Source organism: Notechis scutatus, chromosome 1 (assembly GCF_049901735.1).
Source record: "Notechis scutatus isolate UNSWTSFEM ecotype Mainland chromosome 1, rNotScu1.2, whole genome shotgun sequence".
Classification (NCBI taxonomy): Eukaryota; Metazoa; Chordata; class Lepidosauria; order Squamata; family Elapidae; genus Notechis; species Notechis scutatus.
In genome coordinates this window covers 220482100-220500744 of record NC_142009.1, presented here as the reverse complement: position 1 = coordinate 220500744, position 18645 = coordinate 220482100, and the positions used below count along the sequence as shown (strand labels likewise).

Below are 18645 nucleotides of genomic sequence, written 5' to 3'. Positions count from 1 at the left end.
GCAGGAAATACGACTTCAGCAACATGGTGGTCAATGTCTGGAATACTCCACCTGAGTCTGTGGTTTCTTCTCCAAACCCCAAAAACTTTAACCTTAGACTGTCTACTATTGACCTCACCCCTTTCCTAAGAGGTCTGTAGGGGGCGTGCATAAGCGCACCAATGTGCCTACCATCCCTGTCCTATTGTTTGTTTTATTTTTCTTATATGTATTCATGTAATCATAATTATGTTTTTACTTATACCTATTATCTTGTAAGCAATTGACAAACCAAATAAAATAAAATCAATCAATCATTCTTGACTCATAACAACACAAATTCAACTCATTTCTCTGGCTGGGTATTAAACCTTGGCTTTGACAATCACATTACTTTACCTAAGGAGCTCAGCAGTATTCTATATAGCAGTGATGGCTAACCTTTTTATTGTTGTGTGCCGAAAGTGCACACGTGCGTGTCTGCACCCATAATGCAATGTGTGCATGAGCCCCCCTCCTGCTCACTCCGATCCCCTGTGCATGTGTGTGCGACCCCCCCCCGTCTCCCTGCACATGCATGCATGACCCTCCCGTGCCCCATTTTGGGCCTAGTAGGCCTCCCTGCAGCCTCTTGGGAGCAAAAATGGGTGCAGGGGGAGTGCGGCATGTCCCCCCATGGCCCGTTTTTGCTGCCAGGAGGCTGCAGGAAGGGCTACTGGCTCAAAACGGGAAGTGTAGATGGGGCTGCACCACACCTCCCCACGCACTCTTCCACTGCCCCCGTGCATGGGCATGCAACCCCCCTGCACAACCTCTGCCCCCCCACACATGTGCATACATCTCCTGCATATACCCTATCCTCCACGCATGGTGGCAGAGACCGAAAATCAGCTGACCAGTGGGAGTCGCACACACATGCACAGTGGAATTGAGCTGGGGTAACGGCTCGCATGCCCACAGAGAGGTGTGCCACCTGTGGCACGTGTGCTGTAGGTTCGCCATCATGGCTGTATAGTGATAAGTAATTCAAAGTAAATTTTAAAAAATCTATACTCTATTAACTACATATTAAGTATATTATGCATTCTTGATAAGGAATTCAGTAAGACTCTTTTTTGTGTTTTGCAAAAAAATCTTGACCATAATTGAACATACGTTTTTCCTTCCCTGAAGTTTCAAGACAACATGAGACAAACCCTCAATGCAATGGCTCATAACTTTATTTTAATAACTTATTTGGCTTACTGCATTTCTTTGGTTATGAAAATTATAAACAAGAGAGTGGGGAAGGATTAAATTGCTTCCTGCATATATCGCCTCCAAAACTGAAGTAATTAACTTCAAAAGGGTAAGGAATAATGAACGTGTGCTAGAAAATAATTCCAGGTCTGAAAAATCATTTTCTAAAAAACAGAAATGAACCAAGCCTAAGTGGCTAAGTAAATCTTTCTTATAAGAATTCCAAGGAGAACAGGTCAGCCTGAAACTCTCCCAAGAATGCCACTTTATAAAACCTTAGTAAGACCACAACCTGGAATACTGTGACCAATTTTGGTCACTACACTACAAAAAGATGTTGAGACTTTGGAAAAAGTTCACAGAAGAGCAACTAAGATGATCAAAGGCCTAAAACCAGTGGTGGGATTCATTTTTTTTTACTACTGGTTCTGTGGGCATGGCTTGGAGGGCGTGGCAGGGGAAGGATACTGTAAAATCTCCAGTCAGAGATGGTATTTGCTGATTCTCTGAAGTACTCAAAATTTCCGCTACAGAACTGGTCAGAACCTGCTGAATACCACCTCTACCTAAAACATATGAATAATAGTTTCAGGATTTGGGTTTGTCTAGTCTAGAGAAAAGAAGAACTAGGGGTGACATGATAGCAGTATTCCAATATTTGAGGGGCTGCCACAAAGAAGAGGGAGCCAAATTATTTTCCAGACTACCAGAGGGTTGGACAAGAAACCATGGATGGAAACTAATCAAAGAGAAAAGCAACGTGGAATTAAGAAACTTCCTAACAGTGAGAACAATTAATCAGTGGAAGACCTTACTTTCAGAAGTTGTGGGAGCTTTATCACTGGAGGTTTTTAAGAAGAGACTGGACAGCCACTGGTTTGAAATGGTACAGGGAGCAGGGGCTGGACTAGAAGATCTCCAAGGTCCCTTCCAGCTCTATTCTATTCTATCTATTATAAGGTATTGCTCGGACAATTGTTCTCTAATTCCAGGGAAAATCCTTAGTGAACTACTAGAGCAGGAAAAGCACAAGTTGGTTGGAATAAGCGTGAAAACCTTAACTTCAGAGCTGCCTTTCCATGTAGAGGCATCCACAGAATTTCTTTCCTTCACCAAAATGACAAACAGTGTCTGGAGGGAATGGTCAAAAAAGTAATAATGGTAGCCACTTGGTGTGAAGGAAGCTCCATCTGTAATGCGTGTTCTGTTGCAACTGCCATTTACACTCTTTTGGCCTTACCCTGTGGACCCACCCTGCGAGAAAATGAGCATGTCACCAACACAATGCGAGTTCTGCCCCCTCTTATCACAATGTTTATACAAAAGGGCAGAGCTTCCATCACAACAGCACAGTGCTCATTTTGTCATTGATTCTCCTGCTTATCCTCTCTCAACACCTGCCTCTGCTTCGATGTCTGAAGTGTCCTTGTAGACAAAGCTGCCATGTTCTGAGTTACAGACCTTGGCTAGATGCTACATCTTCAAAACATCCATAGCATTGTTTTAATTTTCAGTATCTTTAGAAGGAGCACTTTAATATATAAGCCATAGTACGGTGTCATTTCATCTAGAAATGCCTTAAAGAGCATGCATCTTAAAAGTGATTAGGCCAAGAGAAGGAACAATAAAATCTAACTTCTGCAGAAATTGCATAATGTCCCCTATGATTATTCAGCTAAAGAGCTCTATAGAGCCAGAGCTGAATGAACACTTGTATTGCATCCTTTATAATATGTGCAGTTAGGGATAAGGATGAGAACTATATAGCCTTATAAAGAACACTTCTGTAGCCTGGAAAGGCAAGGGTGTGTTTTGTTGCTGCCTAGTTTTGGTATGTTGGCTTGCTGGGTTGTCTTCTTTTATTGTTTTATAGCTTGTGAGCTGCCCAGACCTGTTGGGCAATATACAAATGATAGCAATAGCACCAGGGGTGTCAAAATCAATTTCATTGAGGGCAGCATCAGGGTTGTGGTTGACCTTGGGGAGGGGAACAGGGTAGGCATGGCTGGGTGGTCACAGCCAACAGGGTGGGCATGGCCAGCTTGACATTGCTCACTTTGGGTGTGGCTGTTGTGGCCTGGGTGGGTGGGCAGATCCATTGTCTCCAGCACATGCCCAGGGGGTGGGGCGGGAATAGCCCCTTGTTGGCTCCAGGGTGGCCCCACAGATCTAAGAAACACCGTGTTCCAGCCCTTATGGCTGTCACCAAGTTTTAGATCAGTGCTTGGCTGGCCAGGGTCAGGCCCAAGGCACTGGGGGCTGGTCCTTCACTGTTTCCAGGACAGCCCCACGGGGGCTTCATGGGCCAGATCTGGCCTGTGGGCCTTGAGTTTGACACCCCGACTTAGAGTAATATACCACTTCATAGTTCTTTACAGCCCTCTCTAAGTGATTTAAAGAGTCAGCATATTGCCCCCAGCAAGTTGGGTCCTCATTTTACCAACCTCTGAAGGATGGAAGACTGAGTCAACCTTGAGCCAGTTAGAATTGAACTCCTGGCAGTGAGCTAGCCTGCAGTACTGCATTCTAACCACTGCACCACCATGGCTCCCTTGGTGAGATACTGTAGAAACAAAGATAGAGAAGATATAATAGAGATAGACAGTTTGTTATGTTGGTTAATGTGCCCTGCTAGAAAGTGGAAAATGGTGAGCTGTAGTCCCATATTAGTCATGAAGCCAGCTGGGTGACTTTGGGCCAGTCACTCCCTCTCAGCCCTAGGAAGGAAGCAATGGTAAACTCTATTGAAACCTTGCCAAGAAAACTGCAGGTATAAGTCCAGCCAGTCATGAGGAATCCACAATGTGTGTGTGTGTGTGTGTGTGTGTGTGTGTGTGTGTGTCTTTAAGTCATTGTGGATTCCTTGTGACTGAACAATCTCTATATTTCTATCCTGTTTCTATTCCCAATACAGATGATGATGATACACATAAATACAGGGTTAAAATATGCATTATAAAATAATAGCATTAGTAACTTTTCAGGACATCATAAACATTAAAAATGTTAGGGCAGATCATAAGTGCAAGGAACATAATTTGATTATTGGAAGCAAAAGACAATGAATTTATTTATTTATTTATTTATTGCTCAATTTCTGCTGTTAGGTATGACATCAAGTGACCTCTAGTTTTGGGGATGGCATCATTCCCCTAAATCATCTGGTAAATTGACCTCTTTTTGAGAGGCCTGAAATTTAGTTTTTATCTCCTCTCCCCCCCACCCACCCACCCCAAAAAACCCTCCTGTAAGAGTAATCCCATTTATACAATAGTTCAAGGGTTAAAGCTAAAGGGGTCTTTCATAATTCCACAAAGCAGTGTTAGGAAGGAAGATATAATCATTCAATCTCAAACTCAAACTAGAGAGATGGAGAGGGCAGGTATCACAACAGGAAAGGTCTGCTCCTAGGTCCCAAAAGGGGACACTGTGTAATTGATAATTAATAATAAATTTGTAGTTGGAAGACTATTGGTAACCAGTGCAGTGCAATAGAGAAGAGTATTAAATGGCACACCATGGAATACCAGTAACTTTCATTGCTACTTCACTCAGAAACAGTTTCAGCTCCCAAGTAGTCTTCAGGGGAAGCTCCATGTAGAGCACATTGGAACAGGCCTCCTGGTCCAGAAATTGATGCAACTAGTGCACAAAATATATCTGTCCACCAAGAAAAATTATCTGGAATGCATAAAGGCACTTCAAATTTATGTTGGAAATATGTGAAACATGAAGTGTCATTTTAACATGCCTGGCGGACTTAATTAAAAAGTCAGAGAACTTTGGCTTCAAATACACACAATGATACAACAACAACAATAATAGTAATAGTAATATTGAAGTGCAACCAGAACTTGTCTTGGGATTAACAGACAGGCAATTAGAAAAAAGTTATAAAATATTGTTTTTATAAATAACTACTGCAAGATTATTATGTGCACAAAAATGGAAGAATGGTTGGCGAAGATGACAGAATTAGAAGAGATGGCAAAATTGATTTGTTTAATTAGAGAAAGGACAATAACAACATTTATTAGTGATTATAAATTCCTTGAGGATTTTTTGTTGGAAAAAAAATATCTTATGATTTATAGGTTTGACGATCAGAGAAGGCAGACTATGGAAAGAAGAAAATTATGTTGTAATCTTAGACAGATAGCGCAAAATATAAATGCATTTGTACTTACCGTTAAGAATATTGGAAGCTGCTTCTTTATAACTTTTCCTTTCCTCTCTTTTTCCTTTTTTCCTATTCTCTATTTCTTTCTTTATATTTTTTTCACTTATTACTTTTCAGTACTTTCCTTACTTTTTTCTTTCAAAATTTTGATGGTGCTTGTTCATTTTAAAATTTATCAGGGTCTAATTCAGTGCAGGGTCTAATTCAGCTAATCAATGCTGAAAACAAAGGAAGCCACTGACAAATGTGAGACAGGCTTGCATGTGTCCACCCACTGACCTTTGAAAAACCAAGCACAAATTACAACAAGTAGTACTACTACCCTTTGCTCCCCACCACACTAATAGAATGCAGATCAAAGCGTAGGAAAAAAAATGAGCAAAGCTTCTAAATATTTCATTAGATTATTTTTTTAAAATGTCTAAATGGATTCTTAAGTTCACCTTCAACTTCCTTTCAAGTTTCTTTAGGAAGATTTGCTTTAATACAAATTGAGTGTGCCCTAGCCATCCTGTTTAGGATTCTAGCCTCTTTGGTTACTGCCTTAGAAATTATTAGCTATTGTGTATATTTAAATGTCTCTTGAAATTAATGAAAATCTGCACAGCATGGGTTTCTTTTCTTTTCCTTGCTATGCGTGTAGATACTCTAGTAGGGTAAAACACAATCTGTCAGAATGGTACCTGCAGTCCCTCTCCCTTCCTTAAGCTCTCAGAGTAGAGAGATATGAATGTTGCAATATGTTACGTTCTCCATGTATGAGGTTCTGCCTGGCCCACCTTCACCCTGCCCCCCAAACATGGAGGGGACAAATCTATCTATGTTTATATGGTACATATCCAAATATCCTGAACAATGTATATGGTTATACTGACCTTATTAAGGTTCATCAATCAGAGGTATATTGGACCAATTCCAATAAAGCTGAAAGTACCTTCTGGTGGTCAATATAGTTGGCTAAAATAAGTTATTTCAATCTATTTGTAGCATTCAGAGAACCAAGTAGGGGAAAAAAAACTAATGTTTCTCATATTCTCTGCCTGGTGTTAGCTGGCACTGTCATCTGTTGGCATTTGGTAATGTTTTGCCTAGAAAACAATCCTCACCTTTCCATGTTGTAAAATTTGTGATAGGGAGTAAGGGAAGGGGGGGACAGGGAAGAGGAGGAGGAATTTATATTATAAACTTGCATCTTATGTTATATGTTATATATTATATATTATGTTATATATTATGTTATATATTATGTTATGTTATGTTATGATATGATGTGATATGATATATTATATTAGTCTGCTGACCAGATTCAGATATAAAGATAGCCCATAGCTGACTATTACAGATAGGCTGTTCCAACTGTTGTGAGTAAAGACACGAGTTTATTTTAGCAAACAATATTTTTTAGATGAAAGCAGTCTTCTGTATGCAAGAGAGCTATAATTAGTGCTTAGAGGAAAGCTTTGATTTCATTTTTGCATATATAAATAAAGAATAGAAAGGACATAGCATTGGCAGAAACTCCAGGCTTGTGCAGGCTTGTTTCCATAACCTTAAACCATGATTTCCTATTAATAGCCCCTCTGACTAATTCTGCATTAATTCCATTTGTATGCAAATGCCAGCATAATTCAAGTTTAAAAAATGTATTTATCCCTCTGCTATATTCTCAGGGACTACTGGCAAAAAGGAAGAGGATCGCAAGAATCACTACACGCTATTTCTTCCCCAATGGGTGTTCCACATGATATGACAGACCTGCAGCAAAGAAAATAGCTGGTCCTTCCTACAGATGGAAAAGGTTGTTTCTTTTTATACCACTATGTACACAGGTGGTGTCTTGAAGGTGACGAGAGCAGAAAAGGGACACAGACACCCCATGAGCGTGTTTACCTGCTACATTTATCCAAAAGGTTGTGTTCATAATTTTCATATACATGAGATTCTGTGGGTAAAGCTCTATGGGAAGGGCTTATGGAAAAATTGTAGGTATGGGATGAGGAGACGTTGAGAGCTGCCTGGAAAAGCCAAGGATATATCAAAAGGAGAGCCAGCTAGAGTTGGACATCATCTATGCACTAACACTACCTCCCAGTGACAAACAACTATTGGCAAACCCTAAGTATTTCCAAATTTAGTAGGATTTTATCATTGACATGGCTGAATATCCTGTGTCCAATTTTGAGGCAAGGGCATAAATGCATATTCGCAGGGCATAAATGGTGAGAAGGAACGAGGAGTTGGAATGCCTATTTCAGAAGGTCATTCACTACTCTTGTTAAACAAATGTGGAGTTAATCAAAACTGGGCAGTACAGGGACAAGCCTACATCACGCAAGCAATATCTCATCCACCACCTTCTTCCAACATAATTTTGTCAGCCAAACTGCTTTTAAATGACCTCCAGGTTGCCTTCTCTCCCTTAGCTACAACAGGGGGGAGTCAAAGTTCCCCATTACCTTTAAAATGTATTCAAGAATTATTGGAAGAGAATATATGTAGCTCAGGGTTGAACTTTGGAGTCCTTGGTGCTCTCTGAGCTTGGTTGTTTGCTTGCAGATATTGGATAATGAAATGTCTGCAACCAACCAACCAACACCAAGGACTCCACAAGAATTATTAAATAAGGTAGGCTAGTGATGTGAGCATTTGAGAACACTGTTCAAAGGTTTAGAAAATACTTGCCAGTACCAAAAATGTCACAACAATTTTGCTGAAAAAATAATAACAAGTAGGTTCTTATGAATCAAATCAACCTTTATTGTCAGAGTACAACATGTGTACAATGAGCCTCCCTTCCTTTATGGAAGCAAATCAACCCAAAATCCTAAAATGACTTCAAGGAATCTTTTCACTCCTCTTCCTGTGTGTGTCCTCCCCTCTTCTATGTTTTGATAGGGCAGTTTGTGGCCAGGGATGAGAGAAGAAGCCTACTGAACATCTGTCTGTCAGGGCCATTTCATTATCCTGCTCCTGAATTTGTGGTGGTTATTCTTTTTAAACTGCATAACAGCTTGGATAGTTAAAAATAAAATATGGCACTATTTTGGCATCCACTGTGTTCTCTTGGTTCTGCGCGGCACTGTTGTCACCACTTAAAACTCAATCAATTCTACTGATCTGCACAACAGATGGTAGAACTGGCCCATAAGAATCTGTGCAGAGCAATTAGAAAAAGCAAGGAAAGGATTAATACAAGTGAATTAATTATCAGTGACATCTATCCAGCACTGTACACAGGAGTCTATCTGTTTCTCAGATGCATGTTGATTACTTGGATGACACTCTCTTCTTCAAGGGCTAGGGCCTCTGAGATTTGACTTGGAAAGCAGAGTTTAATTACATGGGGAGAAACCCCATTGGGGTTACCTATTTCAGATGAAGTCTTTAGAAAATGGCTTGTTTGCTTAAACTTAGAAGGCTTATGACAAATTTGGCTCCGAATGAGGTGAACACAAAAGCTCTGTCTTGAATGGATCTGCAGACACTGTAGTTAGACAGCAGCAAGTCAGAACCAGACAAGGATCCCCATTCATATCATGATGATGAACTTGGTGGGGAGTTAAGGCTAACTGGGATCAATGGAGTTATCATTAGAGCTGTATCAAGATTACTTTGATAGAGGTAGATAGCTACATTTGCTCCAACTTATCTAAGCCATTGCTTTTTTTTCTTCTGTTGCTTGCTTTCAAAAATTAGAGCCACTGCTGTGAAGCTCTGTTTGGGATAGTTTATAGGGAATGATTAAAAAGAACCACACACACACACACACACACACACACACACAATTTAAGTGAAGTCAGGATGATGAGGGGTCCTCTCATATGAACCAATCAGGGAGACACAATTGGCACAATCCAGAACACATTTGCACATGTTAAGTCTTACTAATTCCAATGAGTCCTTAGTGTATTTGTCTGTACACCAGATTGTGGACATTATCTCTGAGGAAAAAAAAAAAGAATAATCAGGGAGTTTTAGTGTTCATTAACCTACTTTTTCTCTAGTATAATTTATAGACAATAGATAGACACAGTGATGGTTTCTCAGCTATGAGAAAATTGCTGACATAGAAATAAAGAAAATCAATAAACATTCTTTCACATATGTTCATTAGTAAACAGTTCTTCAGGTTTTACAAAACAAGGACAGAATCTGCTCACAAGGAGATAAATGTGCCAAAAATCAGAGCAGTACATAGAAACGAAGTCATACCAAATAGTTTTATTTGACTCTTACATATTTGTAAGCATCTCAGAGTAACTGAATATGAGTGGGAAGCCGTATAAATTCTCTTAAATAAATAAAATAAATAAATTCCATAATATCATTTTTGGAGCATTCCCAACTGTGAGTTTTAAAACCATGCTATGTCCACAGGCACCTCCTCTAGATTCTTCCAGTTTCCCTTCGTCTATTTTATTTTATTTTATTTTATTTTCTCTTTCAGATGATAATGATGGAAAGTGGCCATCTGTGAAGCAAAACTTCAGTCTTTGGCGCCATCGTTATTTCCAGGTGTATCTACATTCCCACATTTTGAGAAATTAAAAATGCAAGTTAGATAATCTAGTGGTTAGTTTGTTTCTGGATGGATGTGCACGGTTCCAAAGACAAAGCTAAGGAGAGATTAGTAGGAAGCATCTTCCAAGGAGATAAATGGATGCTTTATGGCCAGTTACCATGACACCCTTCCTATAGTAACCATTTGCAAGCACATGCAAGGAATACCCTCAAATCTGTGCCCCACCAATCCAGTCATGTTGGGCTAAAACAATATTTCAAGATCAGTTTGAGGTTCACAACGGAGCAAAGTATCCAAGAATCCAAACAAAGGTATTTCTTTAAAGGGAATTGAAGGAGGGGGGAGAAAGCCCCATGATATTAATACTCAGGCATTAATAATCAGGCAGGCATGCAAATAAATCTATAGAAATCTGGGGCCAAATTACATTTCACAGTAAGGCTACACACCCAACAAATATATAGGGAAGTGAATTAGCAAACAGAAAAGGCAGGAAATTTTAACTACACTGCCTTGCCAGTGATGCAGTTATAGCTCTGATATTATGTATATCTACTTTAAATGTAGATTCAAAACACTAATAATCTCTGATCATGGATCTCCTACATTTTATGTAGTTTAACCATTATGTAGAAATATGTATAATATAATTAAACTTCATTATAACTTCCTGTCCTGATTGCCTTTCAATTTATGCCTCTGCTAAAGATATTTATCCAGAATTTCCTATTATACTGCTAATAAGGGTGAAAAATTGGAGTACTACACATTCTAATAAGCTGGTGCCCAGCTACCAGAATTATTTTGTCACTATCCAGCAAACGGACAAGCTTTAAAGCTCATGGCATTGCTTCCCCAGTCTCACTTTTTCTGTACGTACGGCAGTCTCAAAGTGTTCAACACTATGAATATTCTGAATGAATTGCTAAAGGTTTCCTCAGTTTTTGGAATTCACTTTTCCAAAAAAGTAGAACGTTGTGGAGTGGAAAATGACTAAATTACTCTGTACCTAACACAATAAAAGAAAAAGTGGGAAAATAAACCTTATCATTTCTTCACAGAGAGATAAAAACTGGTCTAGATTTATTTACTTTGCTACCTTGTCTTCTTTTCATGCAAACTCTACTACCTCTTAAAATTTTCTAAAGGCACGGCCTTGGGGCTTTTTTTATTTTATTTTGTTATGATATTAAAAATACTTACTTACATTTGTCACTGTTTATTATTCTAAGCTCTCATTTGGAAGATGACCCAGCAAACTCTGAGATACAATCTAAGAAAATGAAGTATTAAAAAAATATGAAAAGAACACAATTGATTCTGTTTAGAATATGGATACCACATAGCCTTATGGGGTAGTGTTAAATGTTGTGTTTTACAGCAATAAGGTGCTATTCCTTAAGAGTGGGAGGGTGGAATAAGAACATAGACAGCAGATTAGAAAATGAGGGACAGAGTAGGGTAGCAAATATTGGGATCATGATCAATCACCTGCCAAACTCCATCATTTCTCCTCCACCAAACCAGATTTTGGTTCATCAAAATTGAAGAAATGTTGAACGGTCAGAATCCATTTAGATTTGTACCACGTACACTTTTAATTTTGAAGGTTTCAAAATTAAACAAATGAAATCCAATTGTTTCTTTGGAACACTACTTCTGAATTTTAATATTGCTAATAGATCAAGCGCATTAGCTGCAGTTTTGTTATGTTTAAAAAAAGATTAGCAGCCAACTATTTGAACAGATAACATTTGGAAGCGATATGTATTCCATAACAAAATATTCCCTACTTAGAAAAATTGCTGCTGTTGTTTTTATAGTGACAAGTATTTGATGGCTTTTAAGACAATAAATGTATTGTTTGTCTACTCTTAAAGTTATGACAGAACCTGAAAGACCAACACATAATAGGACTGCAATTAAGAAACATATGGAAGAACATCACAAAAACTTTATTATTCCAGTTCAAGTGAAATAATAATTTGAACTTTAAAAGTAAGTAGAAGGGATTACAAATATCTACAATAGAAGTAGAGCAACTCTGGGAAAAGAAAGCAAAGATAGTGCCAGTAGTGATAGGCAACTTGGGTGCAATCTCAAAACAATTGGAGCATCACTTGAACACCATCAGTGTTGACAAAATCACCCTCAGTCAATTGCAGAAGAAGCTTTACTTGGATCAGCTCAAACTTTTTAACATCATCAAACAACAACATCTGCATTTACCAGGTCCTTGGGAAGTACTCAATAGGGGTGGGAATGCCACATACAGTATAAGCATCTGGTTGACTATGTGATGAACAATAATAAGAATAAAAATACGAGCTCTGGTCTGCTTATTATCACTTCAGTTGCATTTTCCATAGCTGATTTTTTAATACATCTACTTGAATCTTTTCATCAAATGAAAGTAAGCATTCACAAACCAAGCCCCTTTCTATATGCTCAGAGAACAACAAAATCCATTAAGAAAGTGTAGGAGGGGGAGAAGAAAAAGTTGATGGTTTTATCTGTAGAAACTGGTCTCTCCACTTTCCTGGTTGATATTGAAACAATGTCCTTCTCCAAGTTTACTCTGACTTCACAGTGACTATAGTACAACACAACTTCGATAAAACAGGTCACAAAATTACTGCAGTATGGTAAATTATTATATCATGGTAATCATTATATGCTGGACAGTGGGTTCCCCCCCCTAAATTTCAATCTCAGTGTTTCTATATAATCTTGTTTAAAACATATTAGCCATTAGATAGAAAAGACTGCCACTGTATAGATTGCTTCAACTGCATACATAGAGTAGGACAAAGTAGATTTAGCATCCTCCTATCACACAACAAAGGATGTCACATCCAAGCGCATATCAGGAGCATTGCCTCCAATCCTACAGTAGCATCCTACAATAGCAGAAACAAAACTTCTAGTTGTATGGTTCAGTCCATGTGCATCTGCTGACACATCACTTCTGTTGTTCTACCATATCTCAAGAAGCAGATATTTTCCCCTCCCTTTGCAATTATTTCAATTTATCCAGAATCACCAGAGAGATCTCCAACTGCACGGAATTGGCACGGAATGCTTTATTTGGATGCATATATGGACAAACGTGCTACAAACTCCATCTTCCAAAATTACTAAAAAAAAACAGTAATAGTATGTATGTATGTATGTATGTATGTGTATATACATATACATATACATATACATATACATATACATACATACATACATACATACATACATACATACATACATACATACATATATATATATATATATATATATATATATATATATATATATATTCTCAAGTTTTCGCGGGTACTTACATGTATGGCATTCAGCTTTGTTCGGGTATTTTCCCACGTCATTGTAGTTGTGCTTTTAAAGTTGTAGCAACGTTTCGGCAGAAATCTCATCTGCCATCATCAGGCTTCTGTATAGTGTTCATCACATCATATATATATGTGTGTCTAGGTGTGTTTAGGTCTTTTCCCGTGTAAGATTAAGAGTATCTTGGTGACGTTTCGACGAGGTCCCACTCGCCATCCTCAGGCTGGTGCTTTCAGCTTCGTGCCACCTAGACCTACATACCTGTACCCGTGAAAATCTACGAAAACATATATGTTTTCTTAAGTTTTCGCGGGTATTTATATGTATGGTATTCAGCTTTGTTAGGGTATTTTCCCACGTCATTATCGTTGTGCTTTTAAAGTTGTAGCAATGTTTCGGCAGAATCTCATCTGTCATCATCAGGCTTCTATATAGTGTTCGTATAGACTGTATAGATGAACACTATACAGAAGCCTGATGATGGCAGATGAGATTCTGCCGAAACATTGCTACAACTTTAAAAGCACAACTATAATGATGTGGGAAAATACCCGAACAAAGCTGAATACCGAACATATATATATACATACATAAATACATACATACATATATATATATATATATATGAAAGCTTCTAGAAAGGTTTCTAGAAAGGTTAAGCAGAACGTTCTTATAAGCGAACAAGGATATCACTATTAAAATCATACCCATTACAAACATGATAAAATAGAAATACATACTAATGAATGCCATATCTATTTTCCAGCAATTAGAATCCTGGGGAGAAATCTCATTACTATTGTAGTAATCTAATAACGGGCTTTGGTGGAGCAAGACTGAAATATTTATGGAAATACAGTGCATTAGGTAAAGTGATTTTTGTAACACTGTCTATTGACCTCCCATACAGCCCATTGTTGAAATTACTAAGAAAATAGCTCAGGAAATGCTATAATCAAGTTATATGCTGATCAAGCAGATAAACAAGCAGCAGAATCTCTTTTTAATGCAGTGTACCAAGAATCAAAGAAATGAAAGATAGGGTGTAATCTAACACATGGTAAGGAAACAGATAGCTCTGTCTGTCTCTCACACACAGACACCTACACACAGACACCTACACACAGACACAATCAGATTATCCATTTCCAGGATAAACAGAGTTAAGCAAGCATTAAAGATGAGAAGTAAACGTGTTAGGAGGAAGTAACACACACACACACACATTGCTTAAACTAACACTATTCATTATTCTTTCTCACAAATTATCCTTGCATACATACTAATTCAAACACTGATATTTTCCTTTTCTTTACTTTAAATATAGATCTTATTTTAAATGTGCTCAATGTTAATTTGTATCAAAATAGATGAGATGAAGAAAAATCTGCCTTATAAAATACTGGGAACTGTATAAAGGCTATTTCTTATCCAGTTGGCACATCACATACCAAACATTTTCCACAGAATCCTATGATCTGAATTGACATGGGGCTAATCTATTAAAGTCTTGAAAAGTACACCTTCGCTCAGAGGTTAGATCTAAGAGACCTTTCGCTGATCCCTTCAGAACTCTGATTCTTCTTCTTTTCTGAAACTGCCAGGAGCTCAGTTTCCCAACAACAGAGTTTGACTTTTAATCATTACAATTTATTTTCTGTTAAACCCAGATTTTTTCCTGTGTATTTAAACTGACAACTTATATGACAGGCAAAAAGGTAAACTGACTACCGTAGCGAAGGCTTTGGGTATGGACTGTATTAAATATTGGTGGACATGAAAAACACTGATTTTGGGGGGCGGGGAAGTTTGTGGGAGCCACTGAGATAGTGGGTGCTCTGTTGAAACAATGACTAAAGTGAAGTTGAAGACATTAAAAATTTGCAGAGCTCAGACGTCTTACTGCTGTTGATGAGTTGAATATGCAAAGTTAACTCATGGATCCTCAAGCTTGGTATCTTCCTTTGTGATATCATTTCAAATAATCAAGTAATCAATGCTACTGATTATTCAGAGGCTTGCTATCAAATAAGCATGCAGGAATCAACCCTAAATCCACACAGATAGTTGTTCCAAAAGAGTATTTTGCATGCTTCCTGAAACATCACTTATAAAATGGAATCATTCTAGTCCTTAGATAACTGTCTACTTTCTAATGAAATAATTACGAAAGAATAGAATGAATTAAAAGATGACAAAGCATGATCTGGCGTGAAAATATCCTTATCTACACAGAGAGATTATTATTTCAGTTTTTGATTTTGACCAACACCCAGTGGAAGCAAAGGAAAAAAAGTTTCATAATAGCTGAAACAATGTTTTTGCCTATTGCCCCAAACCATTGAAAGTAATAACGGTGGGTGTTTTATGGAATAACTTTCCCAAATGTTCCTGAGGGAAAGCATCCTGCTAAATTCATTGCTTAATGAATAAATACATAAGAATTGTATATAGTACAATAAAAGAATTGATCACTATGCTTTACAAAGATAAAATCCCAAATATTTAGGGAGCAGTTTCGGTGTTCAGTGGAAATGTTTATTGGTATGGGGGAAATTAAAGTGTCACCCAAGAAATAGTAAAGCTCATTAACTCAGAGTTTTCTTTTAACCAATATTCAAATTAACTTTATTACAAACTGGGTAATAGTAAGACTTGTTGGTTAAATCGCTTCCCACTGAGCATTCCAGAATGTTATTAACCACATTAACCATTACTCCAGGTAGAAAGAAGTTTTATTGCCTGCTTACTGTTTTTATTCATTAAAATCCAACCTGAAGGCACACCCACAAGAGAGTCATTCGTGAAGCTTATTGTATTCCTTTTTATTCAGAGTAGTCCATTGCTTCAACTGGGTAGATATCCAAAATATATTTCTTTTAGCACCCCTTCCCCCAATTTCAAGGAAGGGAATCATAAAGGTAAGAGTGACCTCTAGCGTTCAAAAAGCTATTAGGAACTCAAGAAACAACTCATTCCTTTCTATCAAGGCATAAAGAATATAATTCATTTTGTTCCAAATATATTTTGCCTGTATTTAATGGCATTCAGTGAATAAAACACAGGCTAAATAAAACACTGGTTAAAATGTGTCCTACCAAGTGGTCCAATTCTTCAAAATTTGTCCTTCTGCTCTAATCTCCATAAATTTGTGAACGGGATTAAAATCTCGCATGACTTCAGTGAACCATTATGTTCTCAGTCACTTCTGCTAAGCACTGTTACCGACACATTGCAATGCTTCTCATGTGGTGTTATTTTGTCCATGTCATCTTCCAAAGCAACATATCAACAGTGCATTACTCTCCAATCCAGCCAATCTGAGGAATGAGAACCCATCAGCTCAATGGGACTTACTTTCTGACTCAGCATACTGGAGACCATACTTTAGCAACACTCCCTGCCCTTCGGGGATCACGGTGAGAAGTGACTCCATTCCTGGATGGAAATAAACGTCTGAAAAGGTATAGCCATGTTCCTCTCATTTGCAGTGGCAATCTAAACCCACCGATGCTTTATCACACCAATTGACTAGTAATATCTTACAAAACCTATCAAATAGTAATAATGCAAGGCACAGTTCAGGTGAGGACGAAGGATTTATTTTCAAGTGAAAATCAGAATAGTCCAAGCCGTGCATGTGACATGGAAGCAGCAAGGAACCCCTGAGTGATTAGTAGTTTTAAAACTATGCCAGTGCCTTTTCTTCTTAAAAAAAAAAAACTACACCAAACTATTTGTGCCTTCTTTAATAATCACATGTGCTTCAAGTCTCAATGTGGTGCTTCTTCAGCATTGAGATGGAGTTTAGTCTTCCTCAAACTGGCCATCTCCAACTACTTCTAAGCCAGTAAAACATTGAACATGCTGTCCAAGGAAGGTGGGAGTTATAACCTAAATATGTTTGGAGGCCACCATGTTTTATAGATGACTGTTGTAGTTAACCCTGGCTTGGGGAAACCCATCAGGTTAGACCTGAAGCAGCAGTGCAGATACTGATCCTGTCTAAAAGAGAACAACCAGAATTACACGGGAGCAACTGGAATAGAGCAGCAGAGACACCATGACTCTGGGATTACCAAAATAACAAAGGCATTAATCCGTTCGGAAAAAAGGGTGTATGTTGAATTAGAAACCTTTAAGCCAGCCAAAGGAGCCATCCTCCCTCTGCAAGGGAGACGAGACTGAAGGCATTTCCACGTTACCATCAGCAACACGGAAAACGAAGCCTTCACGCAGGGATACAAACCACCAGCCATTCATCCGAAGACCCAGGAGAAGCCAACTTCCTTTCCGACCAGACTACGCGGAGAATTGTCGCACGGGGGGGGGCCAAAAAGGATGCTGATATTTCCGCAACTTCGTTTTTATTTTTTAAGGGTGGAAACCCAGTCGGCACCTTCCTTCTTCTCCGGCACGAAAAGTGTGGGAGGAAACAAAAAAGAGCAAGAGCCGATTTGCAGCAAAGGCTTAAGCTAACTTCACCCGGGACCCTAACCGCTGGATCTCTCGCCCCTTGTTCGGTTCCAGCAAAATCCCTCTTAGCCAACCCAGAAGAGATCTCCCCGGAAAGCGCAGGGGAGAAAAAGTCTGGGATACTTACAGATAGAAGCCGCGAAGCCGCGACGCCAGCCGGTGAGCAGCAGCAAAATCACCGCGCTGAAGAGTTGGGCCCCGGGCTCCATTGCCCCGGACTGTCCTTGCCTCCTTAATCTCCAATTTTAAACCGCGGCTCCTCCGGCTTGGTTTCCTTGCCTTGGCTCATTTACTCCATCCGACATCCAGAGCCTGTTGGAAAGACAGAGGCGAGGCGGCGAGAGAAGGCGCCTCTCTCTCTCTCTCTCTCCCCGAAGCCTCCGCCAAAGAGCTCCTAAGCGCCAAAGGGTCAATCCACCTCCAGGAGCTGCTTTTGGAATTCAGAAAGACTGGAGCCGGAGAACTCCTTATAGGCGCAAGGAGTCCTTCCCGCTCCCTCCGCCTCCTGCTCAGCCTCCTCCCGTCCCCCCTCCCGCCCCGGCGAGAGGGAGGATCCTTTTTCTCAGCACCGCTAGCAAGCCCAGGCGATCGGCTCCGGAGTTACTGGGGAAGTTGGCTGCTCGGAGCATTTCTCGCTCTTTCCGATGATGCCCGCAGAGAGTTGCGAGGGGGGGAAGGGACACCTCGGAATGGGGAAGGAAACGCCACCTTGGAAAAGCAAAGAAAGGGGAGCTCTGAGATTATCAGAGAGGCAGGATATGGGGGGCGGGAGGGACGACTAGCCTGGATCCGGAACTAGGCAGAAGGGAGCAATTGAGGCAGGGTTGGGAACGAGGGGTGGCATGGTTCGAGTATGAGCTTTGGGAGACAGGTGCGTCAAGGAGGAGGTGGGCATTGCGTTGTTCACGGGCTT

The 18645-nt window shown here is 39.4% G+C and overlaps 1 protein-coding gene across 2 annotated transcripts in view; it reads right to left on the bottom strand.

Moving 5' to 3' along the window:
• Window positions 1-18321, bottom strand: part of CNTNAP5 (contactin associated protein family member 5) — a 432771-nt gene extending 414450 nt beyond the window's left edge. Inside the window, exon 1 of one of the 2 annotated variants that reach the window (XM_087950302.1) lies at window positions 17860-18321. In XM_087950302.1, coding sequence (XP_087806428.1) covers window positions 17860-17941 — 82 coding nt within the window. In that variant the 5' untranslated portion in view covers window positions 17942-18321. The remainder of the gene's footprint in view (window positions 1-17859) is intronic. The other variant, XM_087950301.1, reaches the window with a different exon arrangement.
• Between the last annotated feature and the right edge of the window lie 324 nt (window positions 18322-18645).